The 26802-nt window shown below is 42.2% G+C and overlaps 2 protein-coding genes across 4 annotated transcripts in view; one reads left to right on the forward strand and one right to left on the reverse strand.

Annotated features, from left to right (window-relative positions):
- Positions 1-3102: 3102 nt before the first annotated feature.
- Positions 3103-8242, reverse strand: slc15a5 (solute carrier family 15 member 5). Its single transcript, XM_031561783.2, has 10 exons — positions 7879-8242; positions 7008-7230; positions 6319-6488; positions 5913-6133; positions 5540-5726; positions 5200-5388; positions 4978-5109; positions 4487-4595; positions 3558-4387; positions 3103-3201 (listed from the first exon to the last, which is right to left on the reverse strand). The coding sequence occupies exons 1-9, from the start codon at positions 8240-8242 to the stop codon at positions 4246-4248; spliced, it is 1737 nt and encodes a 578-aa protein (XP_031417643.2). The 3' UTR covers positions 3103-3201; positions 3558-4245.
- Positions 8243-20450: 12208 nt separating this feature from the next.
- Positions 20451-26802, forward strand: part of LOC105901934 (receptor-type tyrosine-protein phosphatase zeta-like) — a 46908-nt gene continuing 40556 nt past the window's right edge. The window contains exon 1 of one of the 3 annotated variants that reach the window (XM_042707463.1): positions 20451-20764. In XM_042707463.1, the coding sequence (XP_042563397.1) occupies positions 20701-20764 (64 nt within the window). In that variant the 5' untranslated portion in view covers positions 20451-20700. The remainder of the gene's footprint in view (positions 20765-26802) is intronic. The other 2 variants (XM_042707464.1, XM_031564141.2) reach the window with 2 other exon arrangements.

The following is a 26802-nucleotide window of genomic DNA, read 5'->3' on the forward strand; positions in this document are numbered from 1 at the left end:
GCAGCCAAAGTCTCCATCAGATACTACTTAGCTGAGTCTGGACCAGCCATGAGCTCCACCAGTCAAAAGTTGATACTTGCGAAAGGGAAAGAAAAAGATACTAATGGTGAGCCTTAATGGATTCACTACAGTCCAAGTTTCCACTGGTTTGATGACAAATGACTTCCAGGCTCAACCACTGTTCAAATGTGAAAACATATGCAACATTGTATACAAAAATGACAAAGTGCTATCTTGGAGTTAATAATAGCTTGTGTCCTTACAGGTCTCTCTCCGTCAGCGACCGTGAAGAATGATGACATTACTCCCAGCAGTAAACCCAAATCATGCAGTGACACTCTCCTTCCTGATTTACACTGCATGGACCTTCAGGGGAAAAGGTGCTTAGCGTTTTACTCCATTTTGTTTTGAGCGCTGTTACTAATCCATGCTCAGTCCTAGTTCATGTTTGAGAAAAATTTTAACCTATTTTGAGAGCAGTCAGTCTGTTAGATTTTCAGAGCAGCTGTGGAATAACTTTTTCTCACCCCATGGTAACCACACACACATTGTCAACATTCAAATGGTGATGTAATATTAGAATGTAATATGTTTGTATAGTTATGTTCTTCCACCTTCTACGGAGTTAGAAGAGCAAATGTGTCGCCCCGTGTTTATGTAACTGTTCTCTTCGTCCACACGCTGTATCTTGCAGCCATGCCCAACCCTCAGGTGACCAGGCAGGATTGGGTGTGATAAAGCTGGACACAGGGAAATGGACACAGCTGAGGGGAGGCATCGGTCAGAACACTGCTAGGGTTGTCCCAGCTGAGAGCAGGTACGCTCAGAGAGCTTATTATTCATCTGCTCATCAACGGGTTCCTGATTTGACCAGACACTGACACCGAAACCTGGCCATTGTGTTCATGTTCTTATCCAGTTACAGGGATGATACAACTATCACAAAAGAAACCCAACTCACTATTTAGCTAAATACAGCTCTTCCATACATGATTAAAGCAGGGAGAATCCAGTTACTTTGCCGCCAGCCATGTAGAATGACCTTGAACCAGTCCATGAGTTATGACCTGAGAGTATTGTCTATAGGTTTGTTATGGGGAGTACAGTAACAGCCACCAATCATATCAGAGATTAGAGATAAATGTTTTGGTAGTGCCGAAACTCAAGACACTTGGAGTGTAATGCATAACACTGCACAATGTAGTACTTACATGAAATCATTTTGTCCTTTTTAAATATAAAATGTATGTGTGCTCTGGAAAGTGACAAGGTTTGAAATGGGGACCATCTTGTTGATGTTTAAGGCATGCAGAATATCCCTTTCGTTGACAATGCAAAAATATTTTATTTGAAAAACAAGAGACATTACCCTACTACTTCTCCTTGCAGTAAAGGAAGCACATCATAACAGCATTATTTCTTTGCACAGATTGACCCTAAGACCTCTGGCAGATGACCACAAGACAGGTCTGTTACCTCAGGTGATGCTCCAAGTCTCCGCTCATGACACATCTGCAGAGTGCGACAGAGCGCCCAAACTGCAGAGGCAAGGCCTGGCCACATCCACATCCACATCCACATCGCCACCGCCAGAGGAGGAACACTCCACCGTGACAGGCCATGCTGCCATGCCAAACAAAGCTGTTAGGTACTGAGTTAAGGATCAGGTTTGCCAGCAGGGTCTGTCGTAAGTGTACACCTCAGTTTTAAGCAGTGCTGTCTTAGGTGAGGGAGCACATATGGATTTGTGTTTGCATCGCCTTCACCAGGACACCAATCATTAGATGAGATTGATTTGATTTGATTTTTAAGTTTGTAATGACCTAACCAGTTTTCTTGAGGTATGCGATTGCAAAGTAGACCAGCACAAAACCAATTCTTTTCATTTACTGAGTTTATAGGCGGTCTGTTTGGACCTCTTGTATTCGATCAGTACATTTATTTCACAACATTAAAATCAAGAAATAAAAGCTTTTGTATCTACTCGGATATTTACATATGGATACATCTCACTCATGTGTGTCTTGGATATTTACATATGGATATATCTCACTCATATGTGTCTTGGATATTTACATATGGATATATCTCACTCATGTGTGTCTTGGAATAACGTGGAAACCATTCGGTCCAATTCCACTACAATTCAGTGGCAATATGATCATCACCAATCTAATGTTAAGGCTGTAATTAAATGCTTAATGTATTTTACATAAATAATGTATGTAATGATAAAGACCCTTATTGTAATATAAAATCACTATTCTATTGGTAAAGTTCCATGAATAATATCTCAGTCATGCTGTCAGCTCCTGGACTCCAACAAACTGCTGAAGGTGGAAATGGCTTTCTGTGTGATGCACCATTTCTCGAAGGGCCACAAATCCTGATAGGGCCTGCACAAATGGAAAAAACACTACACTGTTAAAACAGCTATTTCAGTTCAGACTCTGTATTAGTAATACAGTAAAAAAAAAAATCTTTTTTTAAATAACCAAATATTGATCATGCACATCCACTTAAAACTGTTAGAAACTACTGCAAACTGAATGGAATTATATAAACTTAAGATTATTAAATGTTTTTGTACATGTGATATTGGGGAGGGGGGGGGGGGGACAGTAAACCGCCAAATGCACAAACAAAATAATATTACCTCTATTAGTACCAACAAGGACAGCACTATATGAACCCCTCTTTCCAGCGGCTGGACAAGTATGGACTCGTTAAAAAGTTGAAACAAAATGAGTGGAAACTGCAAAAGTAGACTCAATAGCCAAAAGCCAGCCAGCTCTGGTACCTGTAATGGAAAAACTGGAATTTAATCTTTAAACTTGATTTTACTTAAAAGATAAAACAGTTAGTGTGGAGAAAGAAATATACCTTCTCTTGTAAGTTCCCAACATAGCCGAGATAAAGCCTGATTCCCTCAATAAGTGTCATCAAAATCAGGACAGTAACCAGAATGAACTTGTAGTAGTCAGGGAGGGCTGGATACTACACGATAGGAGTAAGTTAGAAGAAAGTCCATTAATGTGGAGATTCATGTCTTAATTAGTCTCACGGACAGTAAACGTGATTAAGTATCCGTTGTTACCTTGAGATGCAGCATGGTGACTTCACATACCCACCACATAGGGAAAAACCACAGGTTAAAGTAAAGGGACATCTGAAGAGGAAGACTGGAGACAACTTCATCATCTAAGAACACAGGGAATGCCTATCGTTAAGGTAATATCGTTAAGGTAGGCATTAATAGTGAGCACTATGCACTCTGTTTATCATGCAAACCAGCTAGCTTACAATGGCTCATTCTAGTCAGCAAAAGCAAACTTTCGCTGTTCAAAACACACGACAAATCCATCAGTAAATGTAACAGTTTATTAAGCAACCGGCTAACCTCTAATCTTGCACTTAACTGCCAGCTAGCGGTTGATGTTTAGCTTGAGAGCCAGTTGGCTATGTAGCAGCGTTAGCTAGCTTTCGTTCAAAATGAGTCCCTCTGCTGGTGAGCTGTGGTTCGCACCTAGCTACTTTCTTTAGAAATGTTTAGTTACCTTTACTCAGAAAAGCAGAGTGATCTTCAGGAGTTGGTTGCGTACGATTCTGGTCAATAAACACGGTTCTTGTGAGTCCTCCCAATCGTTGCCTTAACTGCTCTGGTAGTTCCATGTTTCCCACATGTAGCCGTAGAGACAAGAAAACAGACGCTTTGCTCTCAAGTGGAGTCCTTCGAGCGCAGATGTGGGCGTGTACATTCAACAAAGACTCCATCCTAGACAGACATAACTCGAATCTCTTTATAAAGTTGGAATCCTTACCGACTTCTTGTAGACTTCTAAATTATTACATGATAGACTCTCAGAAGACTAACTGAAATTGGACACTAACGTTTTCAGAGTGATCTGTCTAGGAATTATAAATGGTAATAGTATTTTCGATGATCACTTGAGACGAACAAATAACATATGTTTTGCATTTATTAAAAATATTCAATGGTTATTTTGAGCATGATAAAGATATCCAACTCCAGCTCCAGTAAAGAGAGTAGCCTAAACTATAGCCTTCAGCCTAGTGAAAAAGTGTGCAGTGTCTGGCTCAGACTTCAGTGTCTTACTTGAGTGGGATCCAAACCACACACACAAACATTGAGAGACGTCTCTCTCTGAAACAACTGATGTTTTTCCAGTGGCTTGGTGTGTGTGTGTGTAACGCCAGCGTTACAGGGCCATTCTCAGAACAAGTTCATAAGGCGCCCACAGAGTGCAGAGTTCCAAGGCGGTTATCTGTGCCATAGAACCGGAAACACGCTTGATACTGAAGTAGCTTTTCAGCAAGATGACTTCTCCTCACTCCTTTTCCCAACTCCACAGTCAGGTCTGAGTACCTTGGTTATGAATAAGTCAAGGTCATTACACTCATACACACTATAACCTAGATATGTAAACTATATATACTGCATATGAGAAAGAGATAGAGAGCCTACCTGTGTGATAGTTTCCAAAAGACCAGGGTGTTCATTGCCATCAGTACAGACAATATAAAGAAAAAGCCCTCTAGATTTCCATCACCCAGTGTACGGGGGTAAAATCCACCTAAAAAAATATTTTCAACCACATTACAATCAACAACTCGAATGCATATATTAGTTTCGAAGGGCGGAGTTTACCATAAAATTATCATCTTCAAATTCAGTTTGATGCTATATGGTCAAGTGAAGGACAGATAAATATTGTTGCTCCCACAAGCCACCAGGGCTGTGCACTATGTAGTTCTGTGATCTGGGTCGGAAATACTGTGAAAATATAAGAAAAGCTTTCACAGCACGGCGTTGCCGATTATTAACTTGTATCAGTGTGCTTTCATGCATATGTAGAATATACAGTAATTAAATAGGTAGAAGAAGATGATTCAGGAAAAATATATAGGTCATCACAAAATTAGCCTGCAGCTCCAAAAATACAGCAGGCAACTTACCGCCAGACACAGAAAAGACCAGCTGGATAATCAGGGCACCCAGGAAACATCCTCCTCCATATGAGAGAGTCAGAAAGTGCAGAGCAATCCCACGCAAATGACTCGGAGTCAAACAGAAGGAGATGATAGCGCCTGGATGAAGTTTGGAGAGAAAGAAGTTCAGAAGGAGTTTCAATGTTTCTGAGTGCACCAAGATGATCTTTCGGAAAGAAGAGGACTTACATGCTGGGGTTACCAAGGCCTCTGCCACTCCTAATAGAATATACTGGGGTGTGAGCTGGAAGCAGGTCATGGAGGACACCTGCAACACCTTTCCTGACAAGGTCTGCTGCACCTGGGGGTACTCCTTCCTGTAGATCTCTGAGATGCCAGCCGCCAGTGTAGACAGAGTGGCACATATGTGGCCAAGAGCTTCAGACAAATAAACACAGGCACCACTGAGGTCAAACAGTCATATTGCTCTCCAGTCCACATATTTGAATCTACTATAGCAATGAATGCTTATTTGAATAAATGAATGTTTATTTGACAGACTAACATGACTTAACACTATAAACCTTACTTATTGCTGTGGCTGGAAGGAGAGGTTTTTTCTGCAGGAACAGGTGGCAGGTGCTCACAAACTCCAGTAAGGGAGCGAGCAGCAGGAGCGGCAGGATGCTAATCACATTCATGGCAGCTATGGGCAGCAGAAAGCCGTTGACGTTTAGATTGGAGTGCATGGTCTGGAGATAGTAGCCTGACGGGATCTGTACATCAGTGCACAGTTACACTGGTTAAGATGTTTCTTCAAGGGCTTCAATTAATAGCTTTTGAGAGGTGACCACTGTCAAAATTCATGATTACGTTTATTTAAGGATATTAGCTAGTTGACTATAAAAGAGATTATGTATGAAACATCAGACATATTGGTTGTGACCTCTTAAATGACTTGCCTGTGTTGTGCAGGTGCGGTAGAGAAGCTGGAGGACAAAAAGAGGGAATAGTTTGGCCAGGATCTTGACGTCCTCAACATGTGTCTCACTGTAGCGGCCACCATTGTTCTCCTTAGCACGGTCCAACCAACTAGGGACATCCCCACTCAAGTGCCGGTAATGTAAGCAACACATCTTCAATGAGTTCAGGAACACACCCACTGTGGTCAGCAAGGAACTACCTAGAAAAAAAAGCAACAATTCAGTTTGTTGTGTAATAAATGTTCTTTCTGAATTTTCTGAATTATTTCATGAATATATTGTTAATATGATTTGAAACTAGTGATTAAGACTAATTATAGTTTTGGTCAAATAAAGAATCTAAGCTAAATCTATAACTTTGCAGAAATATCGGTGTCATAGTTACCTTTTTTTGGACGGAAGGTGAGGTTGCTTCGCACCATATGTATGGCAATGAGTGCAAGGAGAACAGAGGTAAATGGAATAAGGAATCCTAGATTTTTGGCCACAGACTGCTGGATGTAGGAGATCCCCAGAAACACCACTGTGGAATTCAGATTGACCAGCCAATAGAACCTATAGATGCAGGTGAGAATCTTACATGCAGTCTTCTCTTTTTATATGATCTGTGTCTCATATTCAGACAATGATCATTTGTGGTAGGGCTGGTTTATATATCTAAAAATATGATAAATTGACAGATTTAAGATGTATTTAGCAATGTATAATGAACAGAAAATCTTGGACTTGGACTATGTATCATTTAGCATTCAATAGTAAGAACACTATGCTTTGAACACTTTGCTGTGCTGTTGTGTATTTTTGACAGTAACATTTGAATGCAAGCCTTGATTGGCTGTATAGGAAAGTTAAGGCAGCATTAAGAGTAGGATGACTGCCTGTCTGAAATCATTTTGATTCACTGATTTATTCAAATAATCACTCAGTCCTAGATCATCTACATTACACATTTAATTAATCCAATTAGTTGTTAGTGGTCTGATGAAATGTATACATACAGATTCTACTTTTAAGAACTGCTGTCCCATGAGAATTTACACGGCACATATCAGGTAGAGTAAAATGGAAACCCACCAGTTGAAGAAGGATAGGAGCTGATGCTGGTCATAGCCCTGCAGGTGGTAGGATCCCAGTGGGCAGAGGATGGCTCGGATGCCCCCAATGCCCAGAGCAGCAGCCAGGAGCCCAATGTAGAAGAGAATCTGCTGCTCCCTGGGCTCCAGGTGGTGGATCATATTGTGAGTGTCCATGTAAAAGTCCTCAAAAGGGAACGCCACCACTGGAAGCATAGCAGTGCCTAGAAGTGGAGAGATTTTGGAATTTGAGAGAAAGCTGAAAACTTTGATCTTTGGATCTTTTGATCTTTTGATCTTTTATAATGTTGTGGTGTTGCAGTACCTCTATGAAATGGGGTCAGATGAGTAGTGAGGTGAGCAATAACTTGAGTCAGTCTAGGCAGGCAGTCTAACTTAGTGCTGGTAGGATGCTTCAATAGTTTGCTTTTGTTGATGTTTGTCACTAGTGTAAACAAATTCTTCTCATTCTGAGCTGTACCCAGTTTTTGTAAAGTCAGTCAGGTTGTACTACTTAAGATATGTTAAGCTATGAAGAATAATTCGTATATAAAATGACAAAATAATTTTCCTCCAAATTTTCACACAATCATCTTTTTTTCACATGTTCAAGAATGTGAATGGCAAAAGAGTGGTTGCATTTGTTTGTCTTTCCTGTCCTGTCCTGTCTTTTCCTCCAGTAATATACTCAGCAAACTGAACTGGATATGGCAATCCCAGGATTGTGTGGTACTAAAACCCACTAAAGGCTTGAAGGCCAATATGATTGCTGTGACTGCCACTCCACTCTTCCTCGATGGCCAATGAATTTTCTGTCTTATATTGAGATAAATAAAGCATTTTAAACACAAAGTTAGAAAAGAGAGTCTTACCAATGAAATGGAGGAGGGCGCATATGGAGAGAACCTTGGTCCTTCCTAGGCATGTCTCTGCAAACCAGCCCACCAGGACTGGCGTGAGGGTGCTGGCTCCAACAAAGCACAGGTTGACAATGGCTGCCTGGTGGTTGTCGTATCCCAGCTTGATTGTGCAGAAGAGGATCATATTGCAGACTATGCCAAAGAAGGTGAAGCGTTCACACAGCTCCACCAACAGCACGCAGATAATGACCTGCAGCTTCTTGCTGGTGTGGCGGGGCTTGCTGTAGGGCAGGGCCATCCCGCTCGGCCTCCGTGTGGTGGATACCCGGCGGAGGAGGTGAGCCTCCTTCAGCCCCGGCGCGTCCACGGCAGCCATGCTGCTGCGCCAGTGCTCTCGTTCTGAATACTGTGAAGAAGAGAAGGGCCGTCCTCCCTTCTTTGTAGAAGTCCAGGGCGCGTGCTGTCATTCCACACTTAGCTGTGGGATTTCAGAGACGCTGGTGACGAAAGGGTCCGAGGCGCCTGCACGTGTGCACCTCTCCTTGGAATCTGAAAGGCAGTGCTATGGGCTACGTTTATGTTTATGTCCTTTGTCATCGAGACTCATCAAGATGGCACCAGTGGGGACCGATACGCTGGATCTACAGGTGGTGGACTGATGTAGTAGGTACACATGGTTCATTCCCCCTCAGACACTAAGTTTAACAGACACTATCCAGAAATACTAACCTTTATCTGAGGAGACAACTATGACTAAAAGGCAAGTTTCTTGAGAACCTCTCTTCTACATTACTTACAAAACTGTATGTAAATTAGACAACACAAATCTTAACCAAACATCAGATGAGCACTGTCATATGGACTGGCATCACATGAGCACCGGCATATGGACTGGCATCAGATAAGCACTGTCATATGGACTGGCAATCCGTATGTTTTTTGTTTAGTTCCTGGGACACACAGAACATCCTCATGAGGATGACTCAATTAACAAGCTAGTATTAAATAAACATTGGCAATAAAAGAGCAAATTAAAATTAATGAAGTCTAGAGCCAGAAAATATACTATAAGAATGTCACACTCATCTGTTGAAGAGTCGCCCAGTGAGGACAGAATTGTTGGCTTCTTTTTCAATTAAACCGAATATGTGAAGTGTGTGATATGTCTCACAGCTGTGACTATAGAATGTTTAATCTGGTTTCCTAGAAATGACAGAGAACTCATTTTAAATAGAACTGCCTAAAACTTGAACTTCTTATTTTGTCACTACCTTCCCACCACACGAGACTTAGTCAATAGATGTTTGTATCCACACTTCACGGTCAAAATCAGGAAGAAAATGAAAGTATAAAGTTTAAACTCATTCAACCCCCCTGTCAGAGAGAAACGGACACTCCTCCATTATTGTGTGGGTATTCACCTTTTACTGGCTCCGAGTCAAATGACATCAGAGGCTCTGTGATGGCGACCCACTGTTCTGGATGGCTGCGGTGAGCGGGACCAGAGGATTTCTGCCTGATCTCCCCAATTATGACACTTAGAATGGGCCACACAGGTGGTGCTCAACAGGCCTGAAAGAAAGTCTATGCAAGCTAAACTTGAGTGAGCAGAATGCAAGAGTGAGTGGATTGATGGGAGGGCTGGCCTGGCTGGCTGTCAGCACAAAGAGAAGCATCCCCCTGTGTGGCTCGCTGGTGAATGACCCACAGCTGATGTTGCCAAGGACAACCGGCTCCCAATCCATTCACTGAGTTTGAACATGACAGGATTTATGGACATGTATGTATGTGGCCCCTGTATTTCAAGAAAATGTTTTCAAAACCGGAATAACTAAGGTGACCCCACCTCCTCATACACACATTCAACACACCTAGCACAATTAATGTGAACACGGCCTCGAAGAACATCACACAAACCAAAGTCTGATTCTCAACTGCTCAAATGTAAACCTTTAGAGACTCGTTAGGAAAAACGTAGGAAGAAACCTTGGTTTACAGGGAAAGAGGTGGGAGGTCCCAGAATATGGATGAATGTATGCTCGTGTATGGTACACATGCTGTGTTCTCAATCTATGTATCATGTATACATGATAAATTGAATTAATCAAAAATAGCGTCGAGTCATCTTGTGTCAGAGAGATCTTGTGGAGGGGTGCTTGGGTGTAATGCTTTGTAAATGTGGCTATCTGTGTGATCACTGTTCTTAGAGGAAGAATCATAACCAAACAATATTATAAGTACAAAAATAAGTACAAAAAGACAATAAGGATATTACACTTGTCTTTGTTCATGGTTCAACTTTGACAATAGGTCTCTTTTATATGATTAAAGCTGAATATTGTTTGGTTGTAGATGGATAGATAGATGGATACTTTATTAATCCCGAGGGAAATTTAGGTCATCCAGTAGCTTATACACTTAACTTAACTCACAAACATACATACACAAATCACAGGAGAATCACAGTAGAAAACCAATACACATAGGGAGAACATGTTCACAGGGAGTGGGGTGTATACAGATATTATACAGATATTACAGTGTGCATAGGTTGTGTCAGTGTTGATGTTGATGTTCACGAGGAAAGTAGTTACCATCCACATCCATACAGTATCATTCAACAGAATCACACTTGAAATAGATCAGTATATCAGTATTCCTTCTTGATAAGTATTCTACTCAACTCTGTAGGGTACTGTTTAGTACATCTCACATCTGCTCCGTTTGTGAAGTTGAAATGATGCCACAAGGGGGTGCTGTTTCAAAAAGAGTGCTGCAATATCAAAACAAGGGCCAAGCAGATATTTGATCTGTGCCTCCACCCACATCCACTGTATTTCGTGAATCATTTTGTCAGGTCTCTTTCAGGACTGGACCATGGAGGTATTACACAGACCTGGAGAGAGTGGTGTGTTATCATTCCCATTCATCTCAATGGCTACTGCTATGCTAGTGCATTCAGCACAGGAAGCAAGCACATGGGGGCACCACCATGTTTACAACTGGGCCCAGTTCCCAGGCCCAAAGTTAGAGGCCAGTCACATACACTGAATATGTCAGTTGACTGAGCTGACCGGTACATGTCATCCCTTTCTATTCCACTATTGTGCCAGTCTCAGACAGAGTTCCCCTTTTGAGCTCAAGGTCCACCTAGAGCAAGCACAATAGTGACAGGGGCACAAGAAAAAACTCCCTTTTAACAGGAAGAAACCTTGAGCAGAACCACGGCTCGTAAGGGGGGGGGGGGGGGGGGGGGGGGGGCATCTGCTTGGAGCCGACCGGATAGAGAGGAAGGGGGTGGGGGGTGATGAGCATGCTAGCATATATGTGGTAAATGTACACAATACATACAAACATAACATGGTGTACACAAAATACATAGTGTATAAGGTGGGGAGAGAGCATTCAAGTATTGTAGAACAGCTAAGTGGGTATACAGTGTGCACTCTGTGGTCCGTGTGCTGCAGGGTTGTCACGCCAGCGAGTACTTGAGACACAAAGCTGGTGAAGCGATCCCAAGTAGAGCTGGCTAATGCCTCAAGCTAACACAGAAACCGCAAGTTTGACTAAATTGACTCAATTTTCGAACGTGATTATTCTATATGTTGAACGAATACTGACATCCAAATAGAGTAATGTTACTCGTTCCCATCCCTAGCTACTAGCTATTTACTGTATCTATCTAATCGAATAGAAACCATTTATCCCGTTTAGTTTATTACATTTTGTGACAATCAATTGAGGTGGTCAAATTTTGCTAGTGTTAGACACTCTCTCCTCTCTCTGTCGTTCTTCCTCCGGCTCTTTCTTGTTGTACTCTACGTTTTGGACTAGGACCATACTTGTCAAGTCTTGTTTTATCCGTGAGACACATTTTCAACATTTCTCACGTCTCACGTAATGTCACTGTATCTTACGGATCTCACTAAAACTCAAAGATTTTCACTTCCAATGGCAGAGAATAATAATTACATTACAAATAATTAAAGTCCATTAGAATGCTGTGCAGTGCGATTGAGAGCCTGCCATGTTTGCACTCTGCTGCTCACTGTATCTGTGTAGCAGTTTTAGGCTATAGTCAACAAAGTTTCAATATTCAGCATCACTGAACAATCTTGAGGGGGATCAGACCTCTTTACGAAATGCCTTGCAAAAGTAACAGTATGTTTGCACATGTCTCTCGTGTGTATGTGTGGGCAGTGGGGATGGCTCACAGATTTTTACAGATTTCAGTCGTGTTGACTTGACACGTATGCAGAACTTACACTCTCTCCTCTCTGTTGCTCGTCCTCTAGATCTTCTGCCTCTTGTACCACTAGGACCTGCACTCTCTTCTCCTCCTCCTCTCTCTGTTTTATCTCTCTAGCTTATCCTCTCCACGCTCTGCCTCTCGTGTCAGTGGCACCTGAATGGTGAGTACCTGGATGGTCATATGGGGACCACAAGTGAATGTTTTTAAGAAAAAGAAAAGTAATTCAATGAAATGTGTTATTTTTCTGGCCAAACCATGTATAGAGGTGTGGCAACTGAGGGATGAGTCATGTGATTGCCAACGTTTTAGAGAGCTATATGTCATAAAATTCACTGTAGTTTGCTGTTGCTGAAAACTGTCACCTCACGACTGCCCCTAGTGGTGAGAAGTGATGCTTAGAGTAACTGTAGCAGATGTTGTGCGTTGATTTGAACAGGTGCATATATGAACACTAGCTTTCTCCTCTATAGATTCTTGTACTGAATTGGATACTGAGTACAGAAATAGCAGACAAATGCACTCTCCTGAGGGTTTCCAGTGTATTCAGTCATCAGTATTAGTTAACCATGACAGCATGGCTGTGCAGAAAGATGCCGAGAGAGACAGGCAGCGACTGACACATAAGAAGCTCGAACTTTCCTACCTGACTGGTACTGGTAGGACTAAAGGGAGGGATACTTCTTCCAAAATCACAGACATAATGCAGATTGTCACTACAAATTGGCACCTAGATTGCCCAACATCTGCAAGGCTGTTGGTGCTTTAAATGGAGGACTTCTTGATGAAAGCACATGTTTAAGCACAAAGGTTGGTACTGCAGGTATCATCTTCATATTAATGAATCCTGTTAATACCACAATGATCATATAAAGGTGTTCAGTGTTGATAGACGTTTGTCTTTCCAGCCGACACATAAATGATGATTATCTTGACCTTTGATCCATTGTTGGGATAGGTACCCCGTGATTGTTTGGACGAATGTGATCAAGAGCAAAATAAGATCAATGAAAATGGTATGATGAGATATTAACTTGTTGTGTTCCTAAGTGGTCAAAGGTGAGTGGAGAATGAAACGGACATGCCTTCCTCTCTGAGCAGCAGCCCTGTTTCTGAGGGAGACCAGTGGTGAAAAGATTGGGGGTAATTGGCAAGGAGGCTTTTGATTTGTGGCGTTAAAACGGCCTGTGGAGATGTACAGGGCAAAAGGATTAGGCCCGTTCCTTCTGTTGCGTCCAGCCAGACGCTTTCTCTCCCACTGGAGCTCTTGCCATTGACGCCAAGTTCCCCCAGGGTGTTAAGCTGCTGGGGTGCCAAAGGCGCCGTTGTGGTGGGTGACAATGGGGTTCCCGCAGATCAGTCTGAGGATGTGATAGGAGAGCTAATGTACCCCGTCCCAAGGGGCAGTGGGTGCACCGAGATGCTATTCTGATGATAACTGCAAAGGCTCCATTTGGAACTTTTTCTGAAACGAGTGCTTATCTCCACCAAAGAAAAGAAAAGGTGCAAACCTTCACCACCCCCTATCTAGACTATACTTCACGTTTTTGAACTTTACCCTAAAATGCTAGTCCAGCTGCCCCGAGGGGTAAGTGAGAAGGAAATAGAGAGGGTATGTACTCTGCGTATATTGTGAGCAGGAGGCGGGATAGGAATGCCATTGAATTTGGACTTTTTTATGCACATTCAGGCTCTTTTGTACGAGTGCTGAGGAAGTCCATTGTGAGGTTGGACTCTCAGAGAAAGGCGGGCTCTTAGGCCCATTGTCTCGCTGCGCTTCTTCTCCAGCTAGCCCAATAGCTGAAGGCCGTCGGAAACAGTGCCCGAAGGGGAAAAAAAGTAGCAGGCTTTGAAGATTAAGAACAGGACTTTTACAAATACAAATGTATTAATTATGCATACCAATTTTGGGGAATAATTTCAGGGATTGAAACTGTTTTTCGCCATCTGACTGTTGTTGTGGACAACAATCTATTCAATCGTATTCAATATTCTTATAATTCAGATACATCAGTGATGCTAAGTGAATTTGTGTAAAAAGTAGATGATTATACACTTCTGTAGTCTACTTCTGGAATCGAAATCATGGATTGTTTTTGTGCGCAGAATTTTAGTTGGTACATTTGCGGTACATTTGATTGAACTGACTCCGTTTGTACCTATATGTTGCTCAGAAAAAGTTATATCTGTGAACATGATTCAGTGTCCCAATACACTTTTCTGCTTGACTCTTGTGTAAGAAATGTAAGCAGCTTGCTGTATGGTGTGTATATAGAGTAGCTTGTTAGGACATGATAAATGCTTGACTGCTTACCTAGTGGTTACAGTTGGGAAAACAAGCCAATTGCTGGTGGTTTTCTCTGAATTTGCCCTCATGATAAATTCAGGTATTTCTCATGTCAAAGCCTTTGCTAAGCTCCACTTAAAAGAACAATGGGTCATGAATGAAGTGCTTCAAAATATACAGCTGAGGCTTCAGTGCTATGTTTTATCAGTACATAGTTCCAAATTACTTGTGTTATCTGTCTAATACGTATTTCTATATTATTTTACTTTCTATTCTGACTTATTTATTTATATTCTGTGCCACACCACCTTACTACTGTCATCACCTTACTACTGAAGTTGCTATATTTGATAATTATCAAACTATCTACTATGTCTATGGTTTCAAATAGTCTATGGTTTCAAAATATGTATGTAGATTCAAATCTTCAAGCGATATTTATAAATCTCTGTTAAATGTATATGAACCTCACCACATAGGTGATTTCATTTTTAGATTAAGAAGTACATGTCATATATCTTTTCCCAGTTCATTGTTTTTATGTCAGTGTTAAGTCTGTGGCTTTTCCTACTCTTGTAATTGTGTTTGTGCCTTATGAGTTTGTGTTTGTGTGCTCGTGAGTCACCTCTCTATGGGCTCACTGCCCGTGGCGGACACACAGAAGTCTGGGTAGGCTTGGGATGAAAGGATGCTTCCTCCCCTCTTTTCTTCCGAGACTCGGGGAACCTGATGTCATTTGTAAGCACTTTGATTTAAAATCCAAGTTCGGGCCTCTGAAGGGCTGTTTTGTTCTTGGACTGGTATGCCCAGAGCCCCACGCTGCAGTGGCCACAGCTCTCAGCTCTCAGACCCCAGAAAATGAGTTTGGAGACGGGCTCACAATCGCTCACTGAGGGCTGGTACATTGGGGCTCACAATGACAGTTAATCTTCATAAAACATGAATGGTAACTAAGGCTCACCAACTATTTGCCTCAACAATAGAGCTGCGGAGCTCTGAATATTGATGGCTCATCAAAAGTAGGAGAGCCAAGTGCTGGGGCTCTTGTGAGAACATTCTCAGAATTTTGCCCAAGATTGTTCTGAAAGCATTTCATGTTAGCATTTCATAGTACACACACACACACACACACACACACACACACACACACACACACACACACACACACACACACAGACACACACACACACACACACACACACACACACAGACACACACACACACACACAGACACACACACACACACACACACACACAGAGACACACACACACACACACACACACACACACACACACACACACACACACACACACACACACACACAGACACACACACACACACACACACACACATATATATAGTGATTCATCAGTGATTCCTTTATGGTTTGTGAGAACATTGTTTAACGCTAGTTTCTGGGTTTTGGAGGGAAGAAGGACACCATACTGTCGAATCTTCACTTAAATCATATTCTGTCCATGCTAGTAATATCTGTTCAGTTTGCATTCATTAAAGTCATATTTTTAAGTAAGATATTGCTGCATTGTTCATGTCCCCATGAAACATCAATGAGAGGACAAATACAACAACGTTAAGATATTTTTCACCAAACAGACAAAAATGTAAGGAGTGGGCCATTCAATTAAATATGCAGGCATTATATAATCTTCATAGGATCGTCACAGATAGAGAGGCTAATGACACTATGCTTCGACATTTTAATCAATTGTCATTCGTCACTAGCATTGGTGACACAAAGAACTGGTTAGTGATTGGTACTGGACGACCAGATCTCAAAGCAGGGCACAGCAGGTGCGAGCTGCCACCACTATCACCCATGATGCACTGTCAGCCATTGATTTGGCCTGCCACTAAATTGGGAATTGGGTGACATAGTTTGTTGTCGATAAAACTGGTGTAGCACGCCACTGTCGATTCTAGTGTTAAAGAAATTGTGCCAAGGCAGTGAACCAAAAACACAGTTGATGGGAGGCAGAGGGATCAATGTCATTTCTGAGCGAAATGGGGTCATGGCACGAATTATTAGCACACTGAGATCTGACTGGTTGCAAATAAAGTTCCATAAAAAGAACTGTGCATATGGCCAGTCCCTTATAAAATGGAAGGCTTTGAAGGAGCAATGCAGTTTTTTTTGCAAATAAAAATCAAATCCCTTTAGAGAGCTACCATAACGGTGTAAATATGAAAGGATGCGGGGAAAGGTCATGTTCACCAAGCTTCACCGGCTCATCTGTATTTAGTTCTTTCTAGCCAAGAAAGGTTTAACAAATCAAATGCCTGTAATAGATTAATGAAATGTCTAAACCTGGATGCATTTTTAAGCTATGGAAAGTTAAATGATGAAAGTGTTTTACTGAAGGCAATTGTCTCTTTCAAAAAAGGAATAAACTGTTGCTCTCAGTCTTAATTGCATGCTGTTGGCAATCTGTAGCTAAACACTTTCTATCTAGTCTTTCTTAACTAACATCCCTGATGAAACCTAGGAAAGTTAAAAAGCATTAGCTACAGCACTCAGCATTGCTAATGCCTCTTAATTCTGAGGTTAATGGTTTGGTCATGTTAAGTAAATTAAAGAATGTTAAGATGCCCTGGAGGTCAAGCATAAGTTAGAAAAGTGGGCTAGCTTTTATCAGTGCCAAATATGCTTTTGCCGGTGTTTGCAAGACAAGTCTGTTTGTTTTTAAGGAAGTAGATAGACAAAAACTATGTAATGTATCTTAACATAAGCTTAACATAACATATCTATATTTATTTATTTTACATATATTTATCGTAACATAAACCATGAACTTCATCATTCAATATTACTTGGTGTGGTTCGTTGTTTGCTTGTGTTAATTAATGCACTAATTTCTAGTAGTTAAGTTCAAGCATATCACAACCAGCTGGAATAGTTCATAGAACCTTAATGTAAACTTCAGCTGGAATAGTTCATAGAACCTTAATGTAAACTTCAGGCTACTCCAAAAAGTCACGATTGTCCTATTTCAAAAATATACACATCTAACATATTGTGTGGAAAAGTTTAAATATTTCAAATATTTTTTGTCAAGCCATCCAAACTTCAAAATCCTACTGCTGCTCATCTGATGTGAGGTGAAAGGTACGAGTGATTAAGTGTGTTGAAAGATGTCCTCGTGATTTGATGAATCAGGTAAGATTGCTCAGAGTTTCCTAGTAAGCTACTTAGGTAGGTTTGTAGGACACCACTGACTCTGGGGCGAGTTGCCTCTCTCTCTCTCTCTGTAGGACGAGTCTTTCAGATCCTGCTGTGAGTTTCTGTATTCCAGAACATTCTTGGACACAGCAGATTTCATATATATGTTAATATTTACAAAATTACAATTAAAAGCATTTATAGATGTTTGATTTGTGATGCCTTTGTGTTCCATCTCATCTTGTATTTTTGTTCAATTGACATAGCTCTTTTCTCTATGGGTTTCCAACGGCCCTCTGTTCTCTTATTGACATTCAGCCTTCTGTTTCTTTCTATTTCTATTTGTCCTGTGATCAGAGTCTGGATCAATGCTGCTCCAGTTGCCCTTGCAGCTATGTTAGCCTAGTACACCGAGGGTCTCCCTGTGTCCTCACGTGTCATTCTCTTCCTATATGTGTGCTGAATCTGAGCCTTTAGATTTGGATTTGTACTTAACTCTCTTAACACCAAGCACTTATAGTACACAATAACAAGAAGTGGACTTTTAAATAATATTTTCGTAGAAGTTAGGATGCAAGCATTACAAATTGCTTAATGTTACCATCTGTCATAATTATCTGTTCTACAAAAGGTTTTAAAGTCAGTCATTAAAACTGTGAATTAGCAATGGATACTATTTGCATAAGAAGAGCATTTGGAAACAAGAGATCCCTTATGTCCCATATCAAGTCCCAGAAAGGTAGACAGAGAATGGGAAATAGTGGAAATATCATTCCTTAGTACATGACAATGAAGGAATCAAACCATTTAAGTGTTTACTTTCTCTCTCTCTCTCTCTCTCTCTCTCTCTCTCTCTCTCTCTCTCTCTCTCTCTCTCCCACCCTAACACACACACACACACACTGCCCGCTATGGGTGTGGATTCAGTTTTTTCAGACACTGCTTAGAAACATGCAATCCAACACGTGAGAGGCAGCCTGTGCATACATTACAGATAATCCAGAGTAAATTATGCAAATGTATTCACAGGGGTGCAGACGGGGAACATGGCAGAACATTATTAAAGTAGAAGACGATCCCATGAGTGAGAGACCGGTCAGAAGGCTGCTTGCTGTGTGTCTCAAGGGAACAAACTATTACATTTAGATCAAAAAATGAATACATTAAAATAGTTTTATTTCAAGTAGTCGAGGGCCAGTAATACTCTCACTCAAGTACCCATTAAGAAATTTGACCCACATTTATATAATTAATTCATTTATTTATAAAGTTCACAGAATCCCCTAGCACTGAAATCTTAATACCCATTATACTGGTTAGATGTTATCTTCTCAGTCTGAATAGTTGATAGATTATTATTTATTTACTTTTAGTTAGTTTAAATCCAAGGTTTTGTTTTGAAATTTCAGGCATTCCTCAAATCACAGTAAAAGGAAAAAGAACCTCCTGCTGTCTTTGTGGGCCTTCCCATGTGAGCAGGTCAATGTGTACATCAGCTGAGTTCTGTTATCCTGTCAAAAACACAGAGGTCTGTGTACCGTATCCCTCCACTTGAACTCCTGCTTGGGATCAGGCTCACTTTCAAGATCAAATAATCATCAAGTCATACGTGCAACACTGAAGGCCATAGAGACAAGTGCCAGCACAACGCCCCTCCCCTGCCTCAGAGGCTGTAGAACTAGTTTGAATGGTATGTAGCAAGCTGGGTTCTTACCGCAGACAGACCCTGGTTCTTCATAAAAAATGTTTGTCATTATCAGCTTGATTCTGTCACTACACAACATGCAACAATATCCTTATCGGAACCAAGAAAAAAAAGTGTTATCCAATTTCTCTTTTTTTGTGATATACTTAAAAAAAAATTCCACTACAGAGGAATAAAGTCTATGGGCTGGTTCTCAGGAGGATACGCACTTGGTGATTGTGTATAAAAGTTTTCTCTTGTCAGAGTTTGGCAACTATCAGTTCCTAGATGGCTGTTTAGTTATCTTTTCATGTATGTGGTTAACATTCAACATTAGGTTGGCCTCATGGAAAGCTTTGCATGAGATTTGCATTTGTTCTCGATTCCACAGCTTTAAAAAAAAAAAAACTGTGATAAACAATGACTTTTTAGCATTACCTGCAGTGAGATACCAACCAGAGCAAAGTGATACAGTTTCATAGAATTGTGATGTGTTAAATGCCTGGCTTAGAAGCGAGCCCACACAACCATCTCCTCTAGTGTCTGAGTCTCAGAGCTCCAGCCTCTTATTCATCTGCCTCCCAGTATAGCTGAGGATCTTTGCTCATGGTGACCCCCCCCCCCCCCCCCCCACACACACACACACACATGACCTCAGGAGACTCTTGGCCATTTTATTAAACTGAACGTCTAAGTGTTGTGTCTGCATACGCAAGAAGGATCCTCACAGCCCCCCTCCCTGACACACACCCTTTTTATTCACACATCCAATAGTCCCCCCACATTCCACGACAACATTATTCACCCTGGGTCATTGACTCTGGTGGACGCCATTCTTGCCAAGCCCATTCTATAATGTCAACAGGTCAGCTGCTTAGAGAACCTCACACCACCAATAGGTGCTCTTACAGGTCTCTTCCTTCTAATGTTCCGTTTTTGTTTCATTTCAGTGCCCCCCCCCCCCCCCCAATTATGGTAAAACTTGAAACAGATTACAATTATTCTCTTAAAAAAATAAGTAATGAAACTGTATATTTTACTTGATTTGACATGGGAAGCTGTGGACAAGTAGATGCAATTGAAATCTCGATAATTGATAAACAGGTAGGCTACTCGGCAAGGATTTTTTTTTGCAGAGAGAAAAATATTGTACTGTAAGTGACTTGAGCCTAGTACAGAAAGAAGCGCCTAGTTTGATGTAGTGTGACTGTGGGCGGCGCACACCGTCAAGCGCAGCTCTCTCTCACCGTGTCTCGTTGAGGTCGTGGGTAGCATTCGCACCGGGCGAGAGTCGCTAGCACAGTGTGGAGGGTGTTGACGCCAAAGGTTTACCGGAATGAAACAAATGTAAATCATTTCGCGCTGTGGGAGTGTTACCCCCTATAATTTCATTTAACCTATCACCCATTCTCAGTAAACGCAAAGTAGAGAGAACATGGAGGTTACCAGTTCAAGGAACGCTCTTTGGTTTGGTCAGCTCTTGCTTCTCTGTCAAATAGGTAAGGACTTTGGAAACCCGACTTCTTTGATACTAAACCTGACTTATTATTCAGTTCGGCGTCTGCTACAGTATTGCAATAGAACGCGACTTGTCCGAAGTTACTTTTCAATGTTGTCTTGTTAGATTACATATGAAACAGGTTTGAAACGATGTATTGATGCGGTTTTTTTGCGGTTACGCAGTAACACTGAAGTTCAAGTACAAACTCTTCAGCTAGGTTCTATGCTATGTATTTTTAATTGTTGTATATTTCAGGGAAGCTAATGTGTAGATAACTGCTTTTGATATCTATTTAGTTAAGAGCGCTTGGAATTCAGTGCTCTGCATATTGCTCTACAAAGGCATAAACCAGTTCCTTTCCACTTAATACGACTGATGAGCATGTTTCATGAAAGGACTTTGGTTTGAGCTTTGATTGAATCTCTACAGCTTGGATTTGTTCACATTTTCTGTCTTTAAATAAAGACAGCAAGCACGGCCTCTCAAGCGGCACCATACAATATCACACTCTGGTTCAATTAAAACGTTTGCCGGCATCAGGCGTCTCGCATTTATTAAGTCCATCACCACAAAAAGGGACCTGTCACGCATGAAAAGGGGCTTTCGCCACGGTAGTCGGACTAGGTCTGTGTTATTATCAAGTCAAGCGCTATGTTTGTGCACCAAACAAGAATTGATTGGTCAAAACTCGCTACTTAAATGAATAGTCTGGCAGCTGAGGTCTGTCTGTTGCTACTGATACCAAGAGGTCTTTTCACTACCAACAACTCTTTGTTTGTGTGAGAGACTGTGTGTTTGAGAAGAGCGAATGAGTGTAAAAGTAGTAGTAGTTTTAGGGGTGGTGATACTGGGACCATAAGTTTGGCCAAATGTGGCTGATACTAACCTTTTTAATAAACTTCACTGATAAATGATGACTATTTAATTTTTTTAAATATTGCCAATATCATGAAATACTTGGAATTTAACTAATGATTTAACAGATTTCAATACTCATTAATAATACTAATTTCATTACTTTGTTGCCTGTGGAGTGCCTTGTATTCCCATGGGCTGAACAGACATGCTCGGCTTATTCTTTTTAGTGACTGGTTGCAGCCAGTTTGCCAGGGAGGAAAAGTTTTTTTTGTTGAAGTTCCTGTGAACTAAGATTTCCAAAATGGTGCTACCTGTCTCTCTCTCTCTCTCTCTCTCTCTCTCTCTCTCTCTCTCTCTCTCTCTCTCTCTGTCATACACACACACACACACACACACACACACACACACAGAGAGTATTCACACAGATGTCTTTTTTGTTCCCTTCTCAATTTGAGCATCAGAAGAAGGCTTGATAAAAATGACACAAAGGAGATGCCATTTAAGGGACTGAGGAGCCCTGCACAATTGAAAGGACAGAAATAAAAGCACATAGGAGTGAAAAAGTGACTGAATTGTGGGCTTCTTTACACCATGTGTGCACTGAAGTGCATCGGTGTACATATTCCCACTGTGCGGCTCAGAGTGTGTGCCGTGTCGGCCCTGCAGGGGCCACTCCTAGTGCCGTTTCCAGCGGGCCGCTGATGGCAGATGGCAATCTTAGAGCATCCACCTGTCAATCCCACAGTTGCCCAGTCAACTCATTCCAGTCAGTCGTACCCCCATTGTGTGCCCTTTGTCATGTACACCTGCAGTAGAGTGGGGGGCCCAGACTCCCAACACGGCACAGTATTGGGTCTGATTTAAAGGATCCTGATTCATGAGGAAAGTTGCCTAAAGTGTTGCCTACACTTATGTATACAGCATACACTGACATTGAAAAAGGTCCTTCAAGTTTGCTTTATGGATTCCATGTTGGTATCAGTGTTACGCAATATGGCTTTTACCTTCTAGTAAATCTTTCAGCCATGCACCAGTGCAATGGAAGTAGCATATACAGTAGGCAGGTAGCATGTTTTAGTGGGATTGCATAGCTTTTGAGGTTAAGTTTGAGAACAATTTGAATAATTAGTTTGGTCCATTGAACCATTTTGGAGACCTTAGTTGAACCCAGAGGAGAGCTACTCACTCTGGCTGTTTCTCTTGTTTCACAGTGCCAATGTCCCCCTTTTCATTTCCTTCCTGTCGTTCAAACTTCTCCTCAGTCTAGCTCTCTCTTTGAGTGCACTCAGAGCAGCTTCTGGGTGCCGCCGACCCCCTGCCCACCATCTTCAGTGCTTTGTGGCGGTAGTGGACCCGGGGGGAGCGGAGCAGCGCGGCGCGGTGGGGGGGAGGGGGGGAGGAGGAGGGGGGTGTTGGCGGGTCAGATTTTCAGTGCATGGCAGCAGGGCTACTTGATGACCAGATTAGTCGGTATTAGGCTCAAGCGCATTCATTCAGGCATAGAGAGGAACACACTGAGCTCGTGGATCTGCTCCTGCCTCCTCCTGAGGGGAGAGGAGAGGAGAGGAGAGGAGAGGAGAGGAGAGGAGGGGAGGGGAGCGGAGGGGAGGGGAGCGGAGGGGAGCGGAGCGGAGAGGAGCGGAGCGGAGGGGAGGGGGCCGCCCTCAATGGGCCAAGGGGAAGCCTTAAGCTCTGCGCCAGCTAAGGCCCCACTGGGAATTATGCTGTCAGCTGTGTGATTTGTTTTGTGCACTGGCTGGCTATGGGGGGGGGACCAGCCAGTGTTGATGGGGTATTTGGTGAGGGCAGATGGGGATAGGTGAGGTGCTGGCCTTGGGGAGTTGCCTTTGTGCTGGGTCATGTGAGTTGGACACACAAATATCCCCTGCAATGTGTCCCTATGGTGCTTTAGCTATAACAGCTATAACAGCAGTACAATGCTCTCACAGGGGATCTGGTGAAGTGAAGGCATGTGTTGGTGTGTGTTGGTGTGTGTGGTGTGTGTTGGTGTGTGTTGGTGTGTGTTGGTGTGTGTTGGTGTGTGTTGGTGTGTGTTGGTGTGTGTTGGTTTGTGTTGGTGTGTGTTGGTGTGTGGTGGTGTGTAGTGGTGTGTGTTGGTGTGTGTGTTGGTGTGTGGTGGTGTGTGTTGGTGTGTGTTGGTGTGTGTGGTGGTGTGTGTTGGTGTGTGTTGGTGTGTGTTGGTGTGTGGTGGTGTGTGTTGGTGTGTGTTGCTGTGTGTTGGTGTGTGTGGTGGTGTGTGTTGGTGTGTGTGTGGTGTGTGTTGATGTGTGTGTGTGTGGTGTGTGTTGGTGTGTGTTGGTGTGTGTTGGTGTGTGTTGGTGTGTGTTGGTGTGTGTTGGTGTGCACCTGTGTGTCTGGTGTTGTTCATCACCATTTGGCAAGGCCTCAAGTGACTGTTGCGCCACCTCTCGTCACTGTTGTCATGCCGATTTGGCCTTTTACAAAGAAGATCTAGGGCCTTCACTTTTGTATCTGTTCTCATCATGGTTGGGGTCACTTTTCTTCTTCCTCCTGCCTTGTGCATCCCTCTTTCACAGAGCTTACTCTTCCCCTCTCCCTTCAGTGTCAGTCCATCCTCTTTCTTAACTTTGTCTCTTTTTCTTGCCTCTCTTTTCCCCCTTCCTCTCTTTCCCATTCTCTCCCTCATGTGTCACTCACTCTCTTTCTCCTTCATCACTGCCATGTTTGGTGTGATGGTCTCTGCTGGTGCCCCAGTGGCTGGACGCCAAGGGAACCTTTGTGCCAGTGTTGCCACTTAATTAATGACACCCACTGACAGGAGTGGCATGTCATATGCCAGAGAGGGCTGTCGCTGCAGGGGAGAGAACAGAACAAGGTTGTATTTGCAGAGCAAAGATGAATGCATCTCAAAGGTTATGTGTTTGCATCACAGATTTGCCCTTTTTGGGGAGTTTGTGGCAGGAGGGGGGGGGCAGTGGGGGGTTGGCAAGGTTATGGAAGTAAGGAAGTATTTTGAACGTAAGTAAGTATGTAAGTAGTATTATGAATTGTATTCTGGAGGGTACTGGAAGCCAGTGGAGCTGGGTGAGCAGATGTATAGTGTGTATAGTATGCATGTATAGTGTGTACAGTATGTATAGTGTATATAGTATGTATAGTGTATATAGTATGCATGTATAGTGTGTACAGTATGTATAGTGTATATAGTATGTATAGTGTATATAGTATGTATAGTGTGTATAGTATGCATGTATAGTGTGTATAGTATGCATGTATAGTGTGTATAGTATGCATGTATAGTGTGTATAGTATGCATGTTTAGTGTGTATAGTATGTTTAGTGTGGCTGGTTGGTTTGGAACATGCAGTGATCCTTGCTGCAGAGTTCTAGATGGTTTGGGGCTGGAGAAGCAGTTTATTAGGGAGGCCAGACAGGAAGTGGTTGCAGTAATCAATGTGGGCTATAACTAAAGCATTGGTCAAGACTTCTGCACTGTAAGTTCCAAGGTAAGGTACGCTCTGATCTTCCATTCAAACCATTCAGCAGGTACCATCACACTGGTGTGTTAAGAAGGTTTCAGAACCTATACATATTATAGTTGATGGACCCAGATATTCTTTATTCTGGGTCCATCAACAATAATATGGGATTTTAGAATCTGACAACGCTTTATTTTATTAGATGGTTTAAAATCCCCTTGCTGAAGGGTTCAAAGTGTGGGCTGACTACCTTCCATCATCCCTGTCTCAACGGTTATGCCACTGGTCTAACTCTGCCACCAGCTGGCCACGTGAACTCAAAGTCACTAATTAACCAGACTGCTGTGCCGTCTTAACCAGACACACTATGGGCGCACCTGCCCCCAGCTGCGCCAATTTTGCCCAATAGCCACACGGGCACCATTGCCCATCTGTGCTGTGGGGTGGCAGCTGGCTCTGACTGGGGCAGAAGGCAGATGCCCCACTCACACCCCATACTCACATCTGGAGTCTTACAGTTTTTTACAGCTGCTTGCACACATTTTCTGAAACTAGGTCTTATTTTTTTCTCTACTCTACACACAATTCACAAAACTACTACACACAAAAAGGGAAGGCTTAGAATTAGAAGTATAGTTTTACTGATTTGATGTGTGGTTTTGCTGTTTGAGTGACTCTATTTCAGAAATCGTGTGACATGTAAAATGTTTGTGTGTAAGGAGCTTTAAGAACCTAAGACCCAGAGATCCATGTATCCCCATCTATCTTAGTATGATCAGTATGGTAGACTTAGACACTTAGACACCCAATATTGGCTGAAAGACTGTAAAGTTGGAGTTTGCCCGCAGTGTGAAATGGGCTGGCATTATTATTAATTTAGAGGCATTTTAGATGACATACTTTGATTTCTCATTTAGAATCTGAGTATTACATATGAACTAATGAGTGTCGTTGTGGGCGTCTTGGGATGTGTGCTTTATGAGTTAAACAGTTATGGCTGTTCTGCTGTGGAGATGTGTAATGTGCTGTCAAATGTGCGTCAATCAAGCCGTGTGTTTGCTTCGAGGAAACGTAGTACATTCAACACTGAACACTTGAATTGTACTCCAGATCAATTTCCCAACTCACTGATGTACTGTGAAGCTGGTTGGTCTTCCCACTGATAGACAGCATTTGTGGCATCATCCCAGGGTGAATCAAGGACAAAGTCAGCCCTAAAGAGGTTAACCCACAGCCCCATGGAACCCCCTCCTGTGAGTCTTCCCTCTCTGAAAATCTGTTCCCTTTTCAATTAGGTTATCACTTTAAATAGCCACTCAAACAGGCCCCTGAGGCCACCAGGGAAAGAAAAGGAGATCTGGTGGCTCTTTAATTAGTCTGATGCAGCTCGTTAATCTCATCCACTCTCTGTGCTCCATATGGTCCTGGGGAAATGGCTATAGAGAAGTGGAGGTGAAAAGCAACTGGGATTTGGGCAGGCTCCTACAAATTTGTTCGACAATAAAGTCCCATATTAACTTTATTTAATTGGAGGATAACACATTTCTTCAATGAATTAAAGAATACATAAGAATGAGAGTTCACGGATTACAATGTCAATGTTGTAGTTCACTGTATTTATACATTTTCAGTAACAGCAGACACTCAATTTCTCTTGCCGCATACATGATGTCATATAAACTGAAGTTTGTTCTGTTTTGAGTCTAACTGAGATGTC

This window comes from Clupea harengus, chromosome 3 (genome assembly GCF_900700415.2).
Source record: "Clupea harengus chromosome 3, Ch_v2.0.2, whole genome shotgun sequence".
In the NCBI taxonomy this organism is placed as follows: domain Eukaryota; kingdom Metazoa; phylum Chordata; class Actinopteri; order Clupeiformes; family Clupeidae; genus Clupea; species Clupea harengus.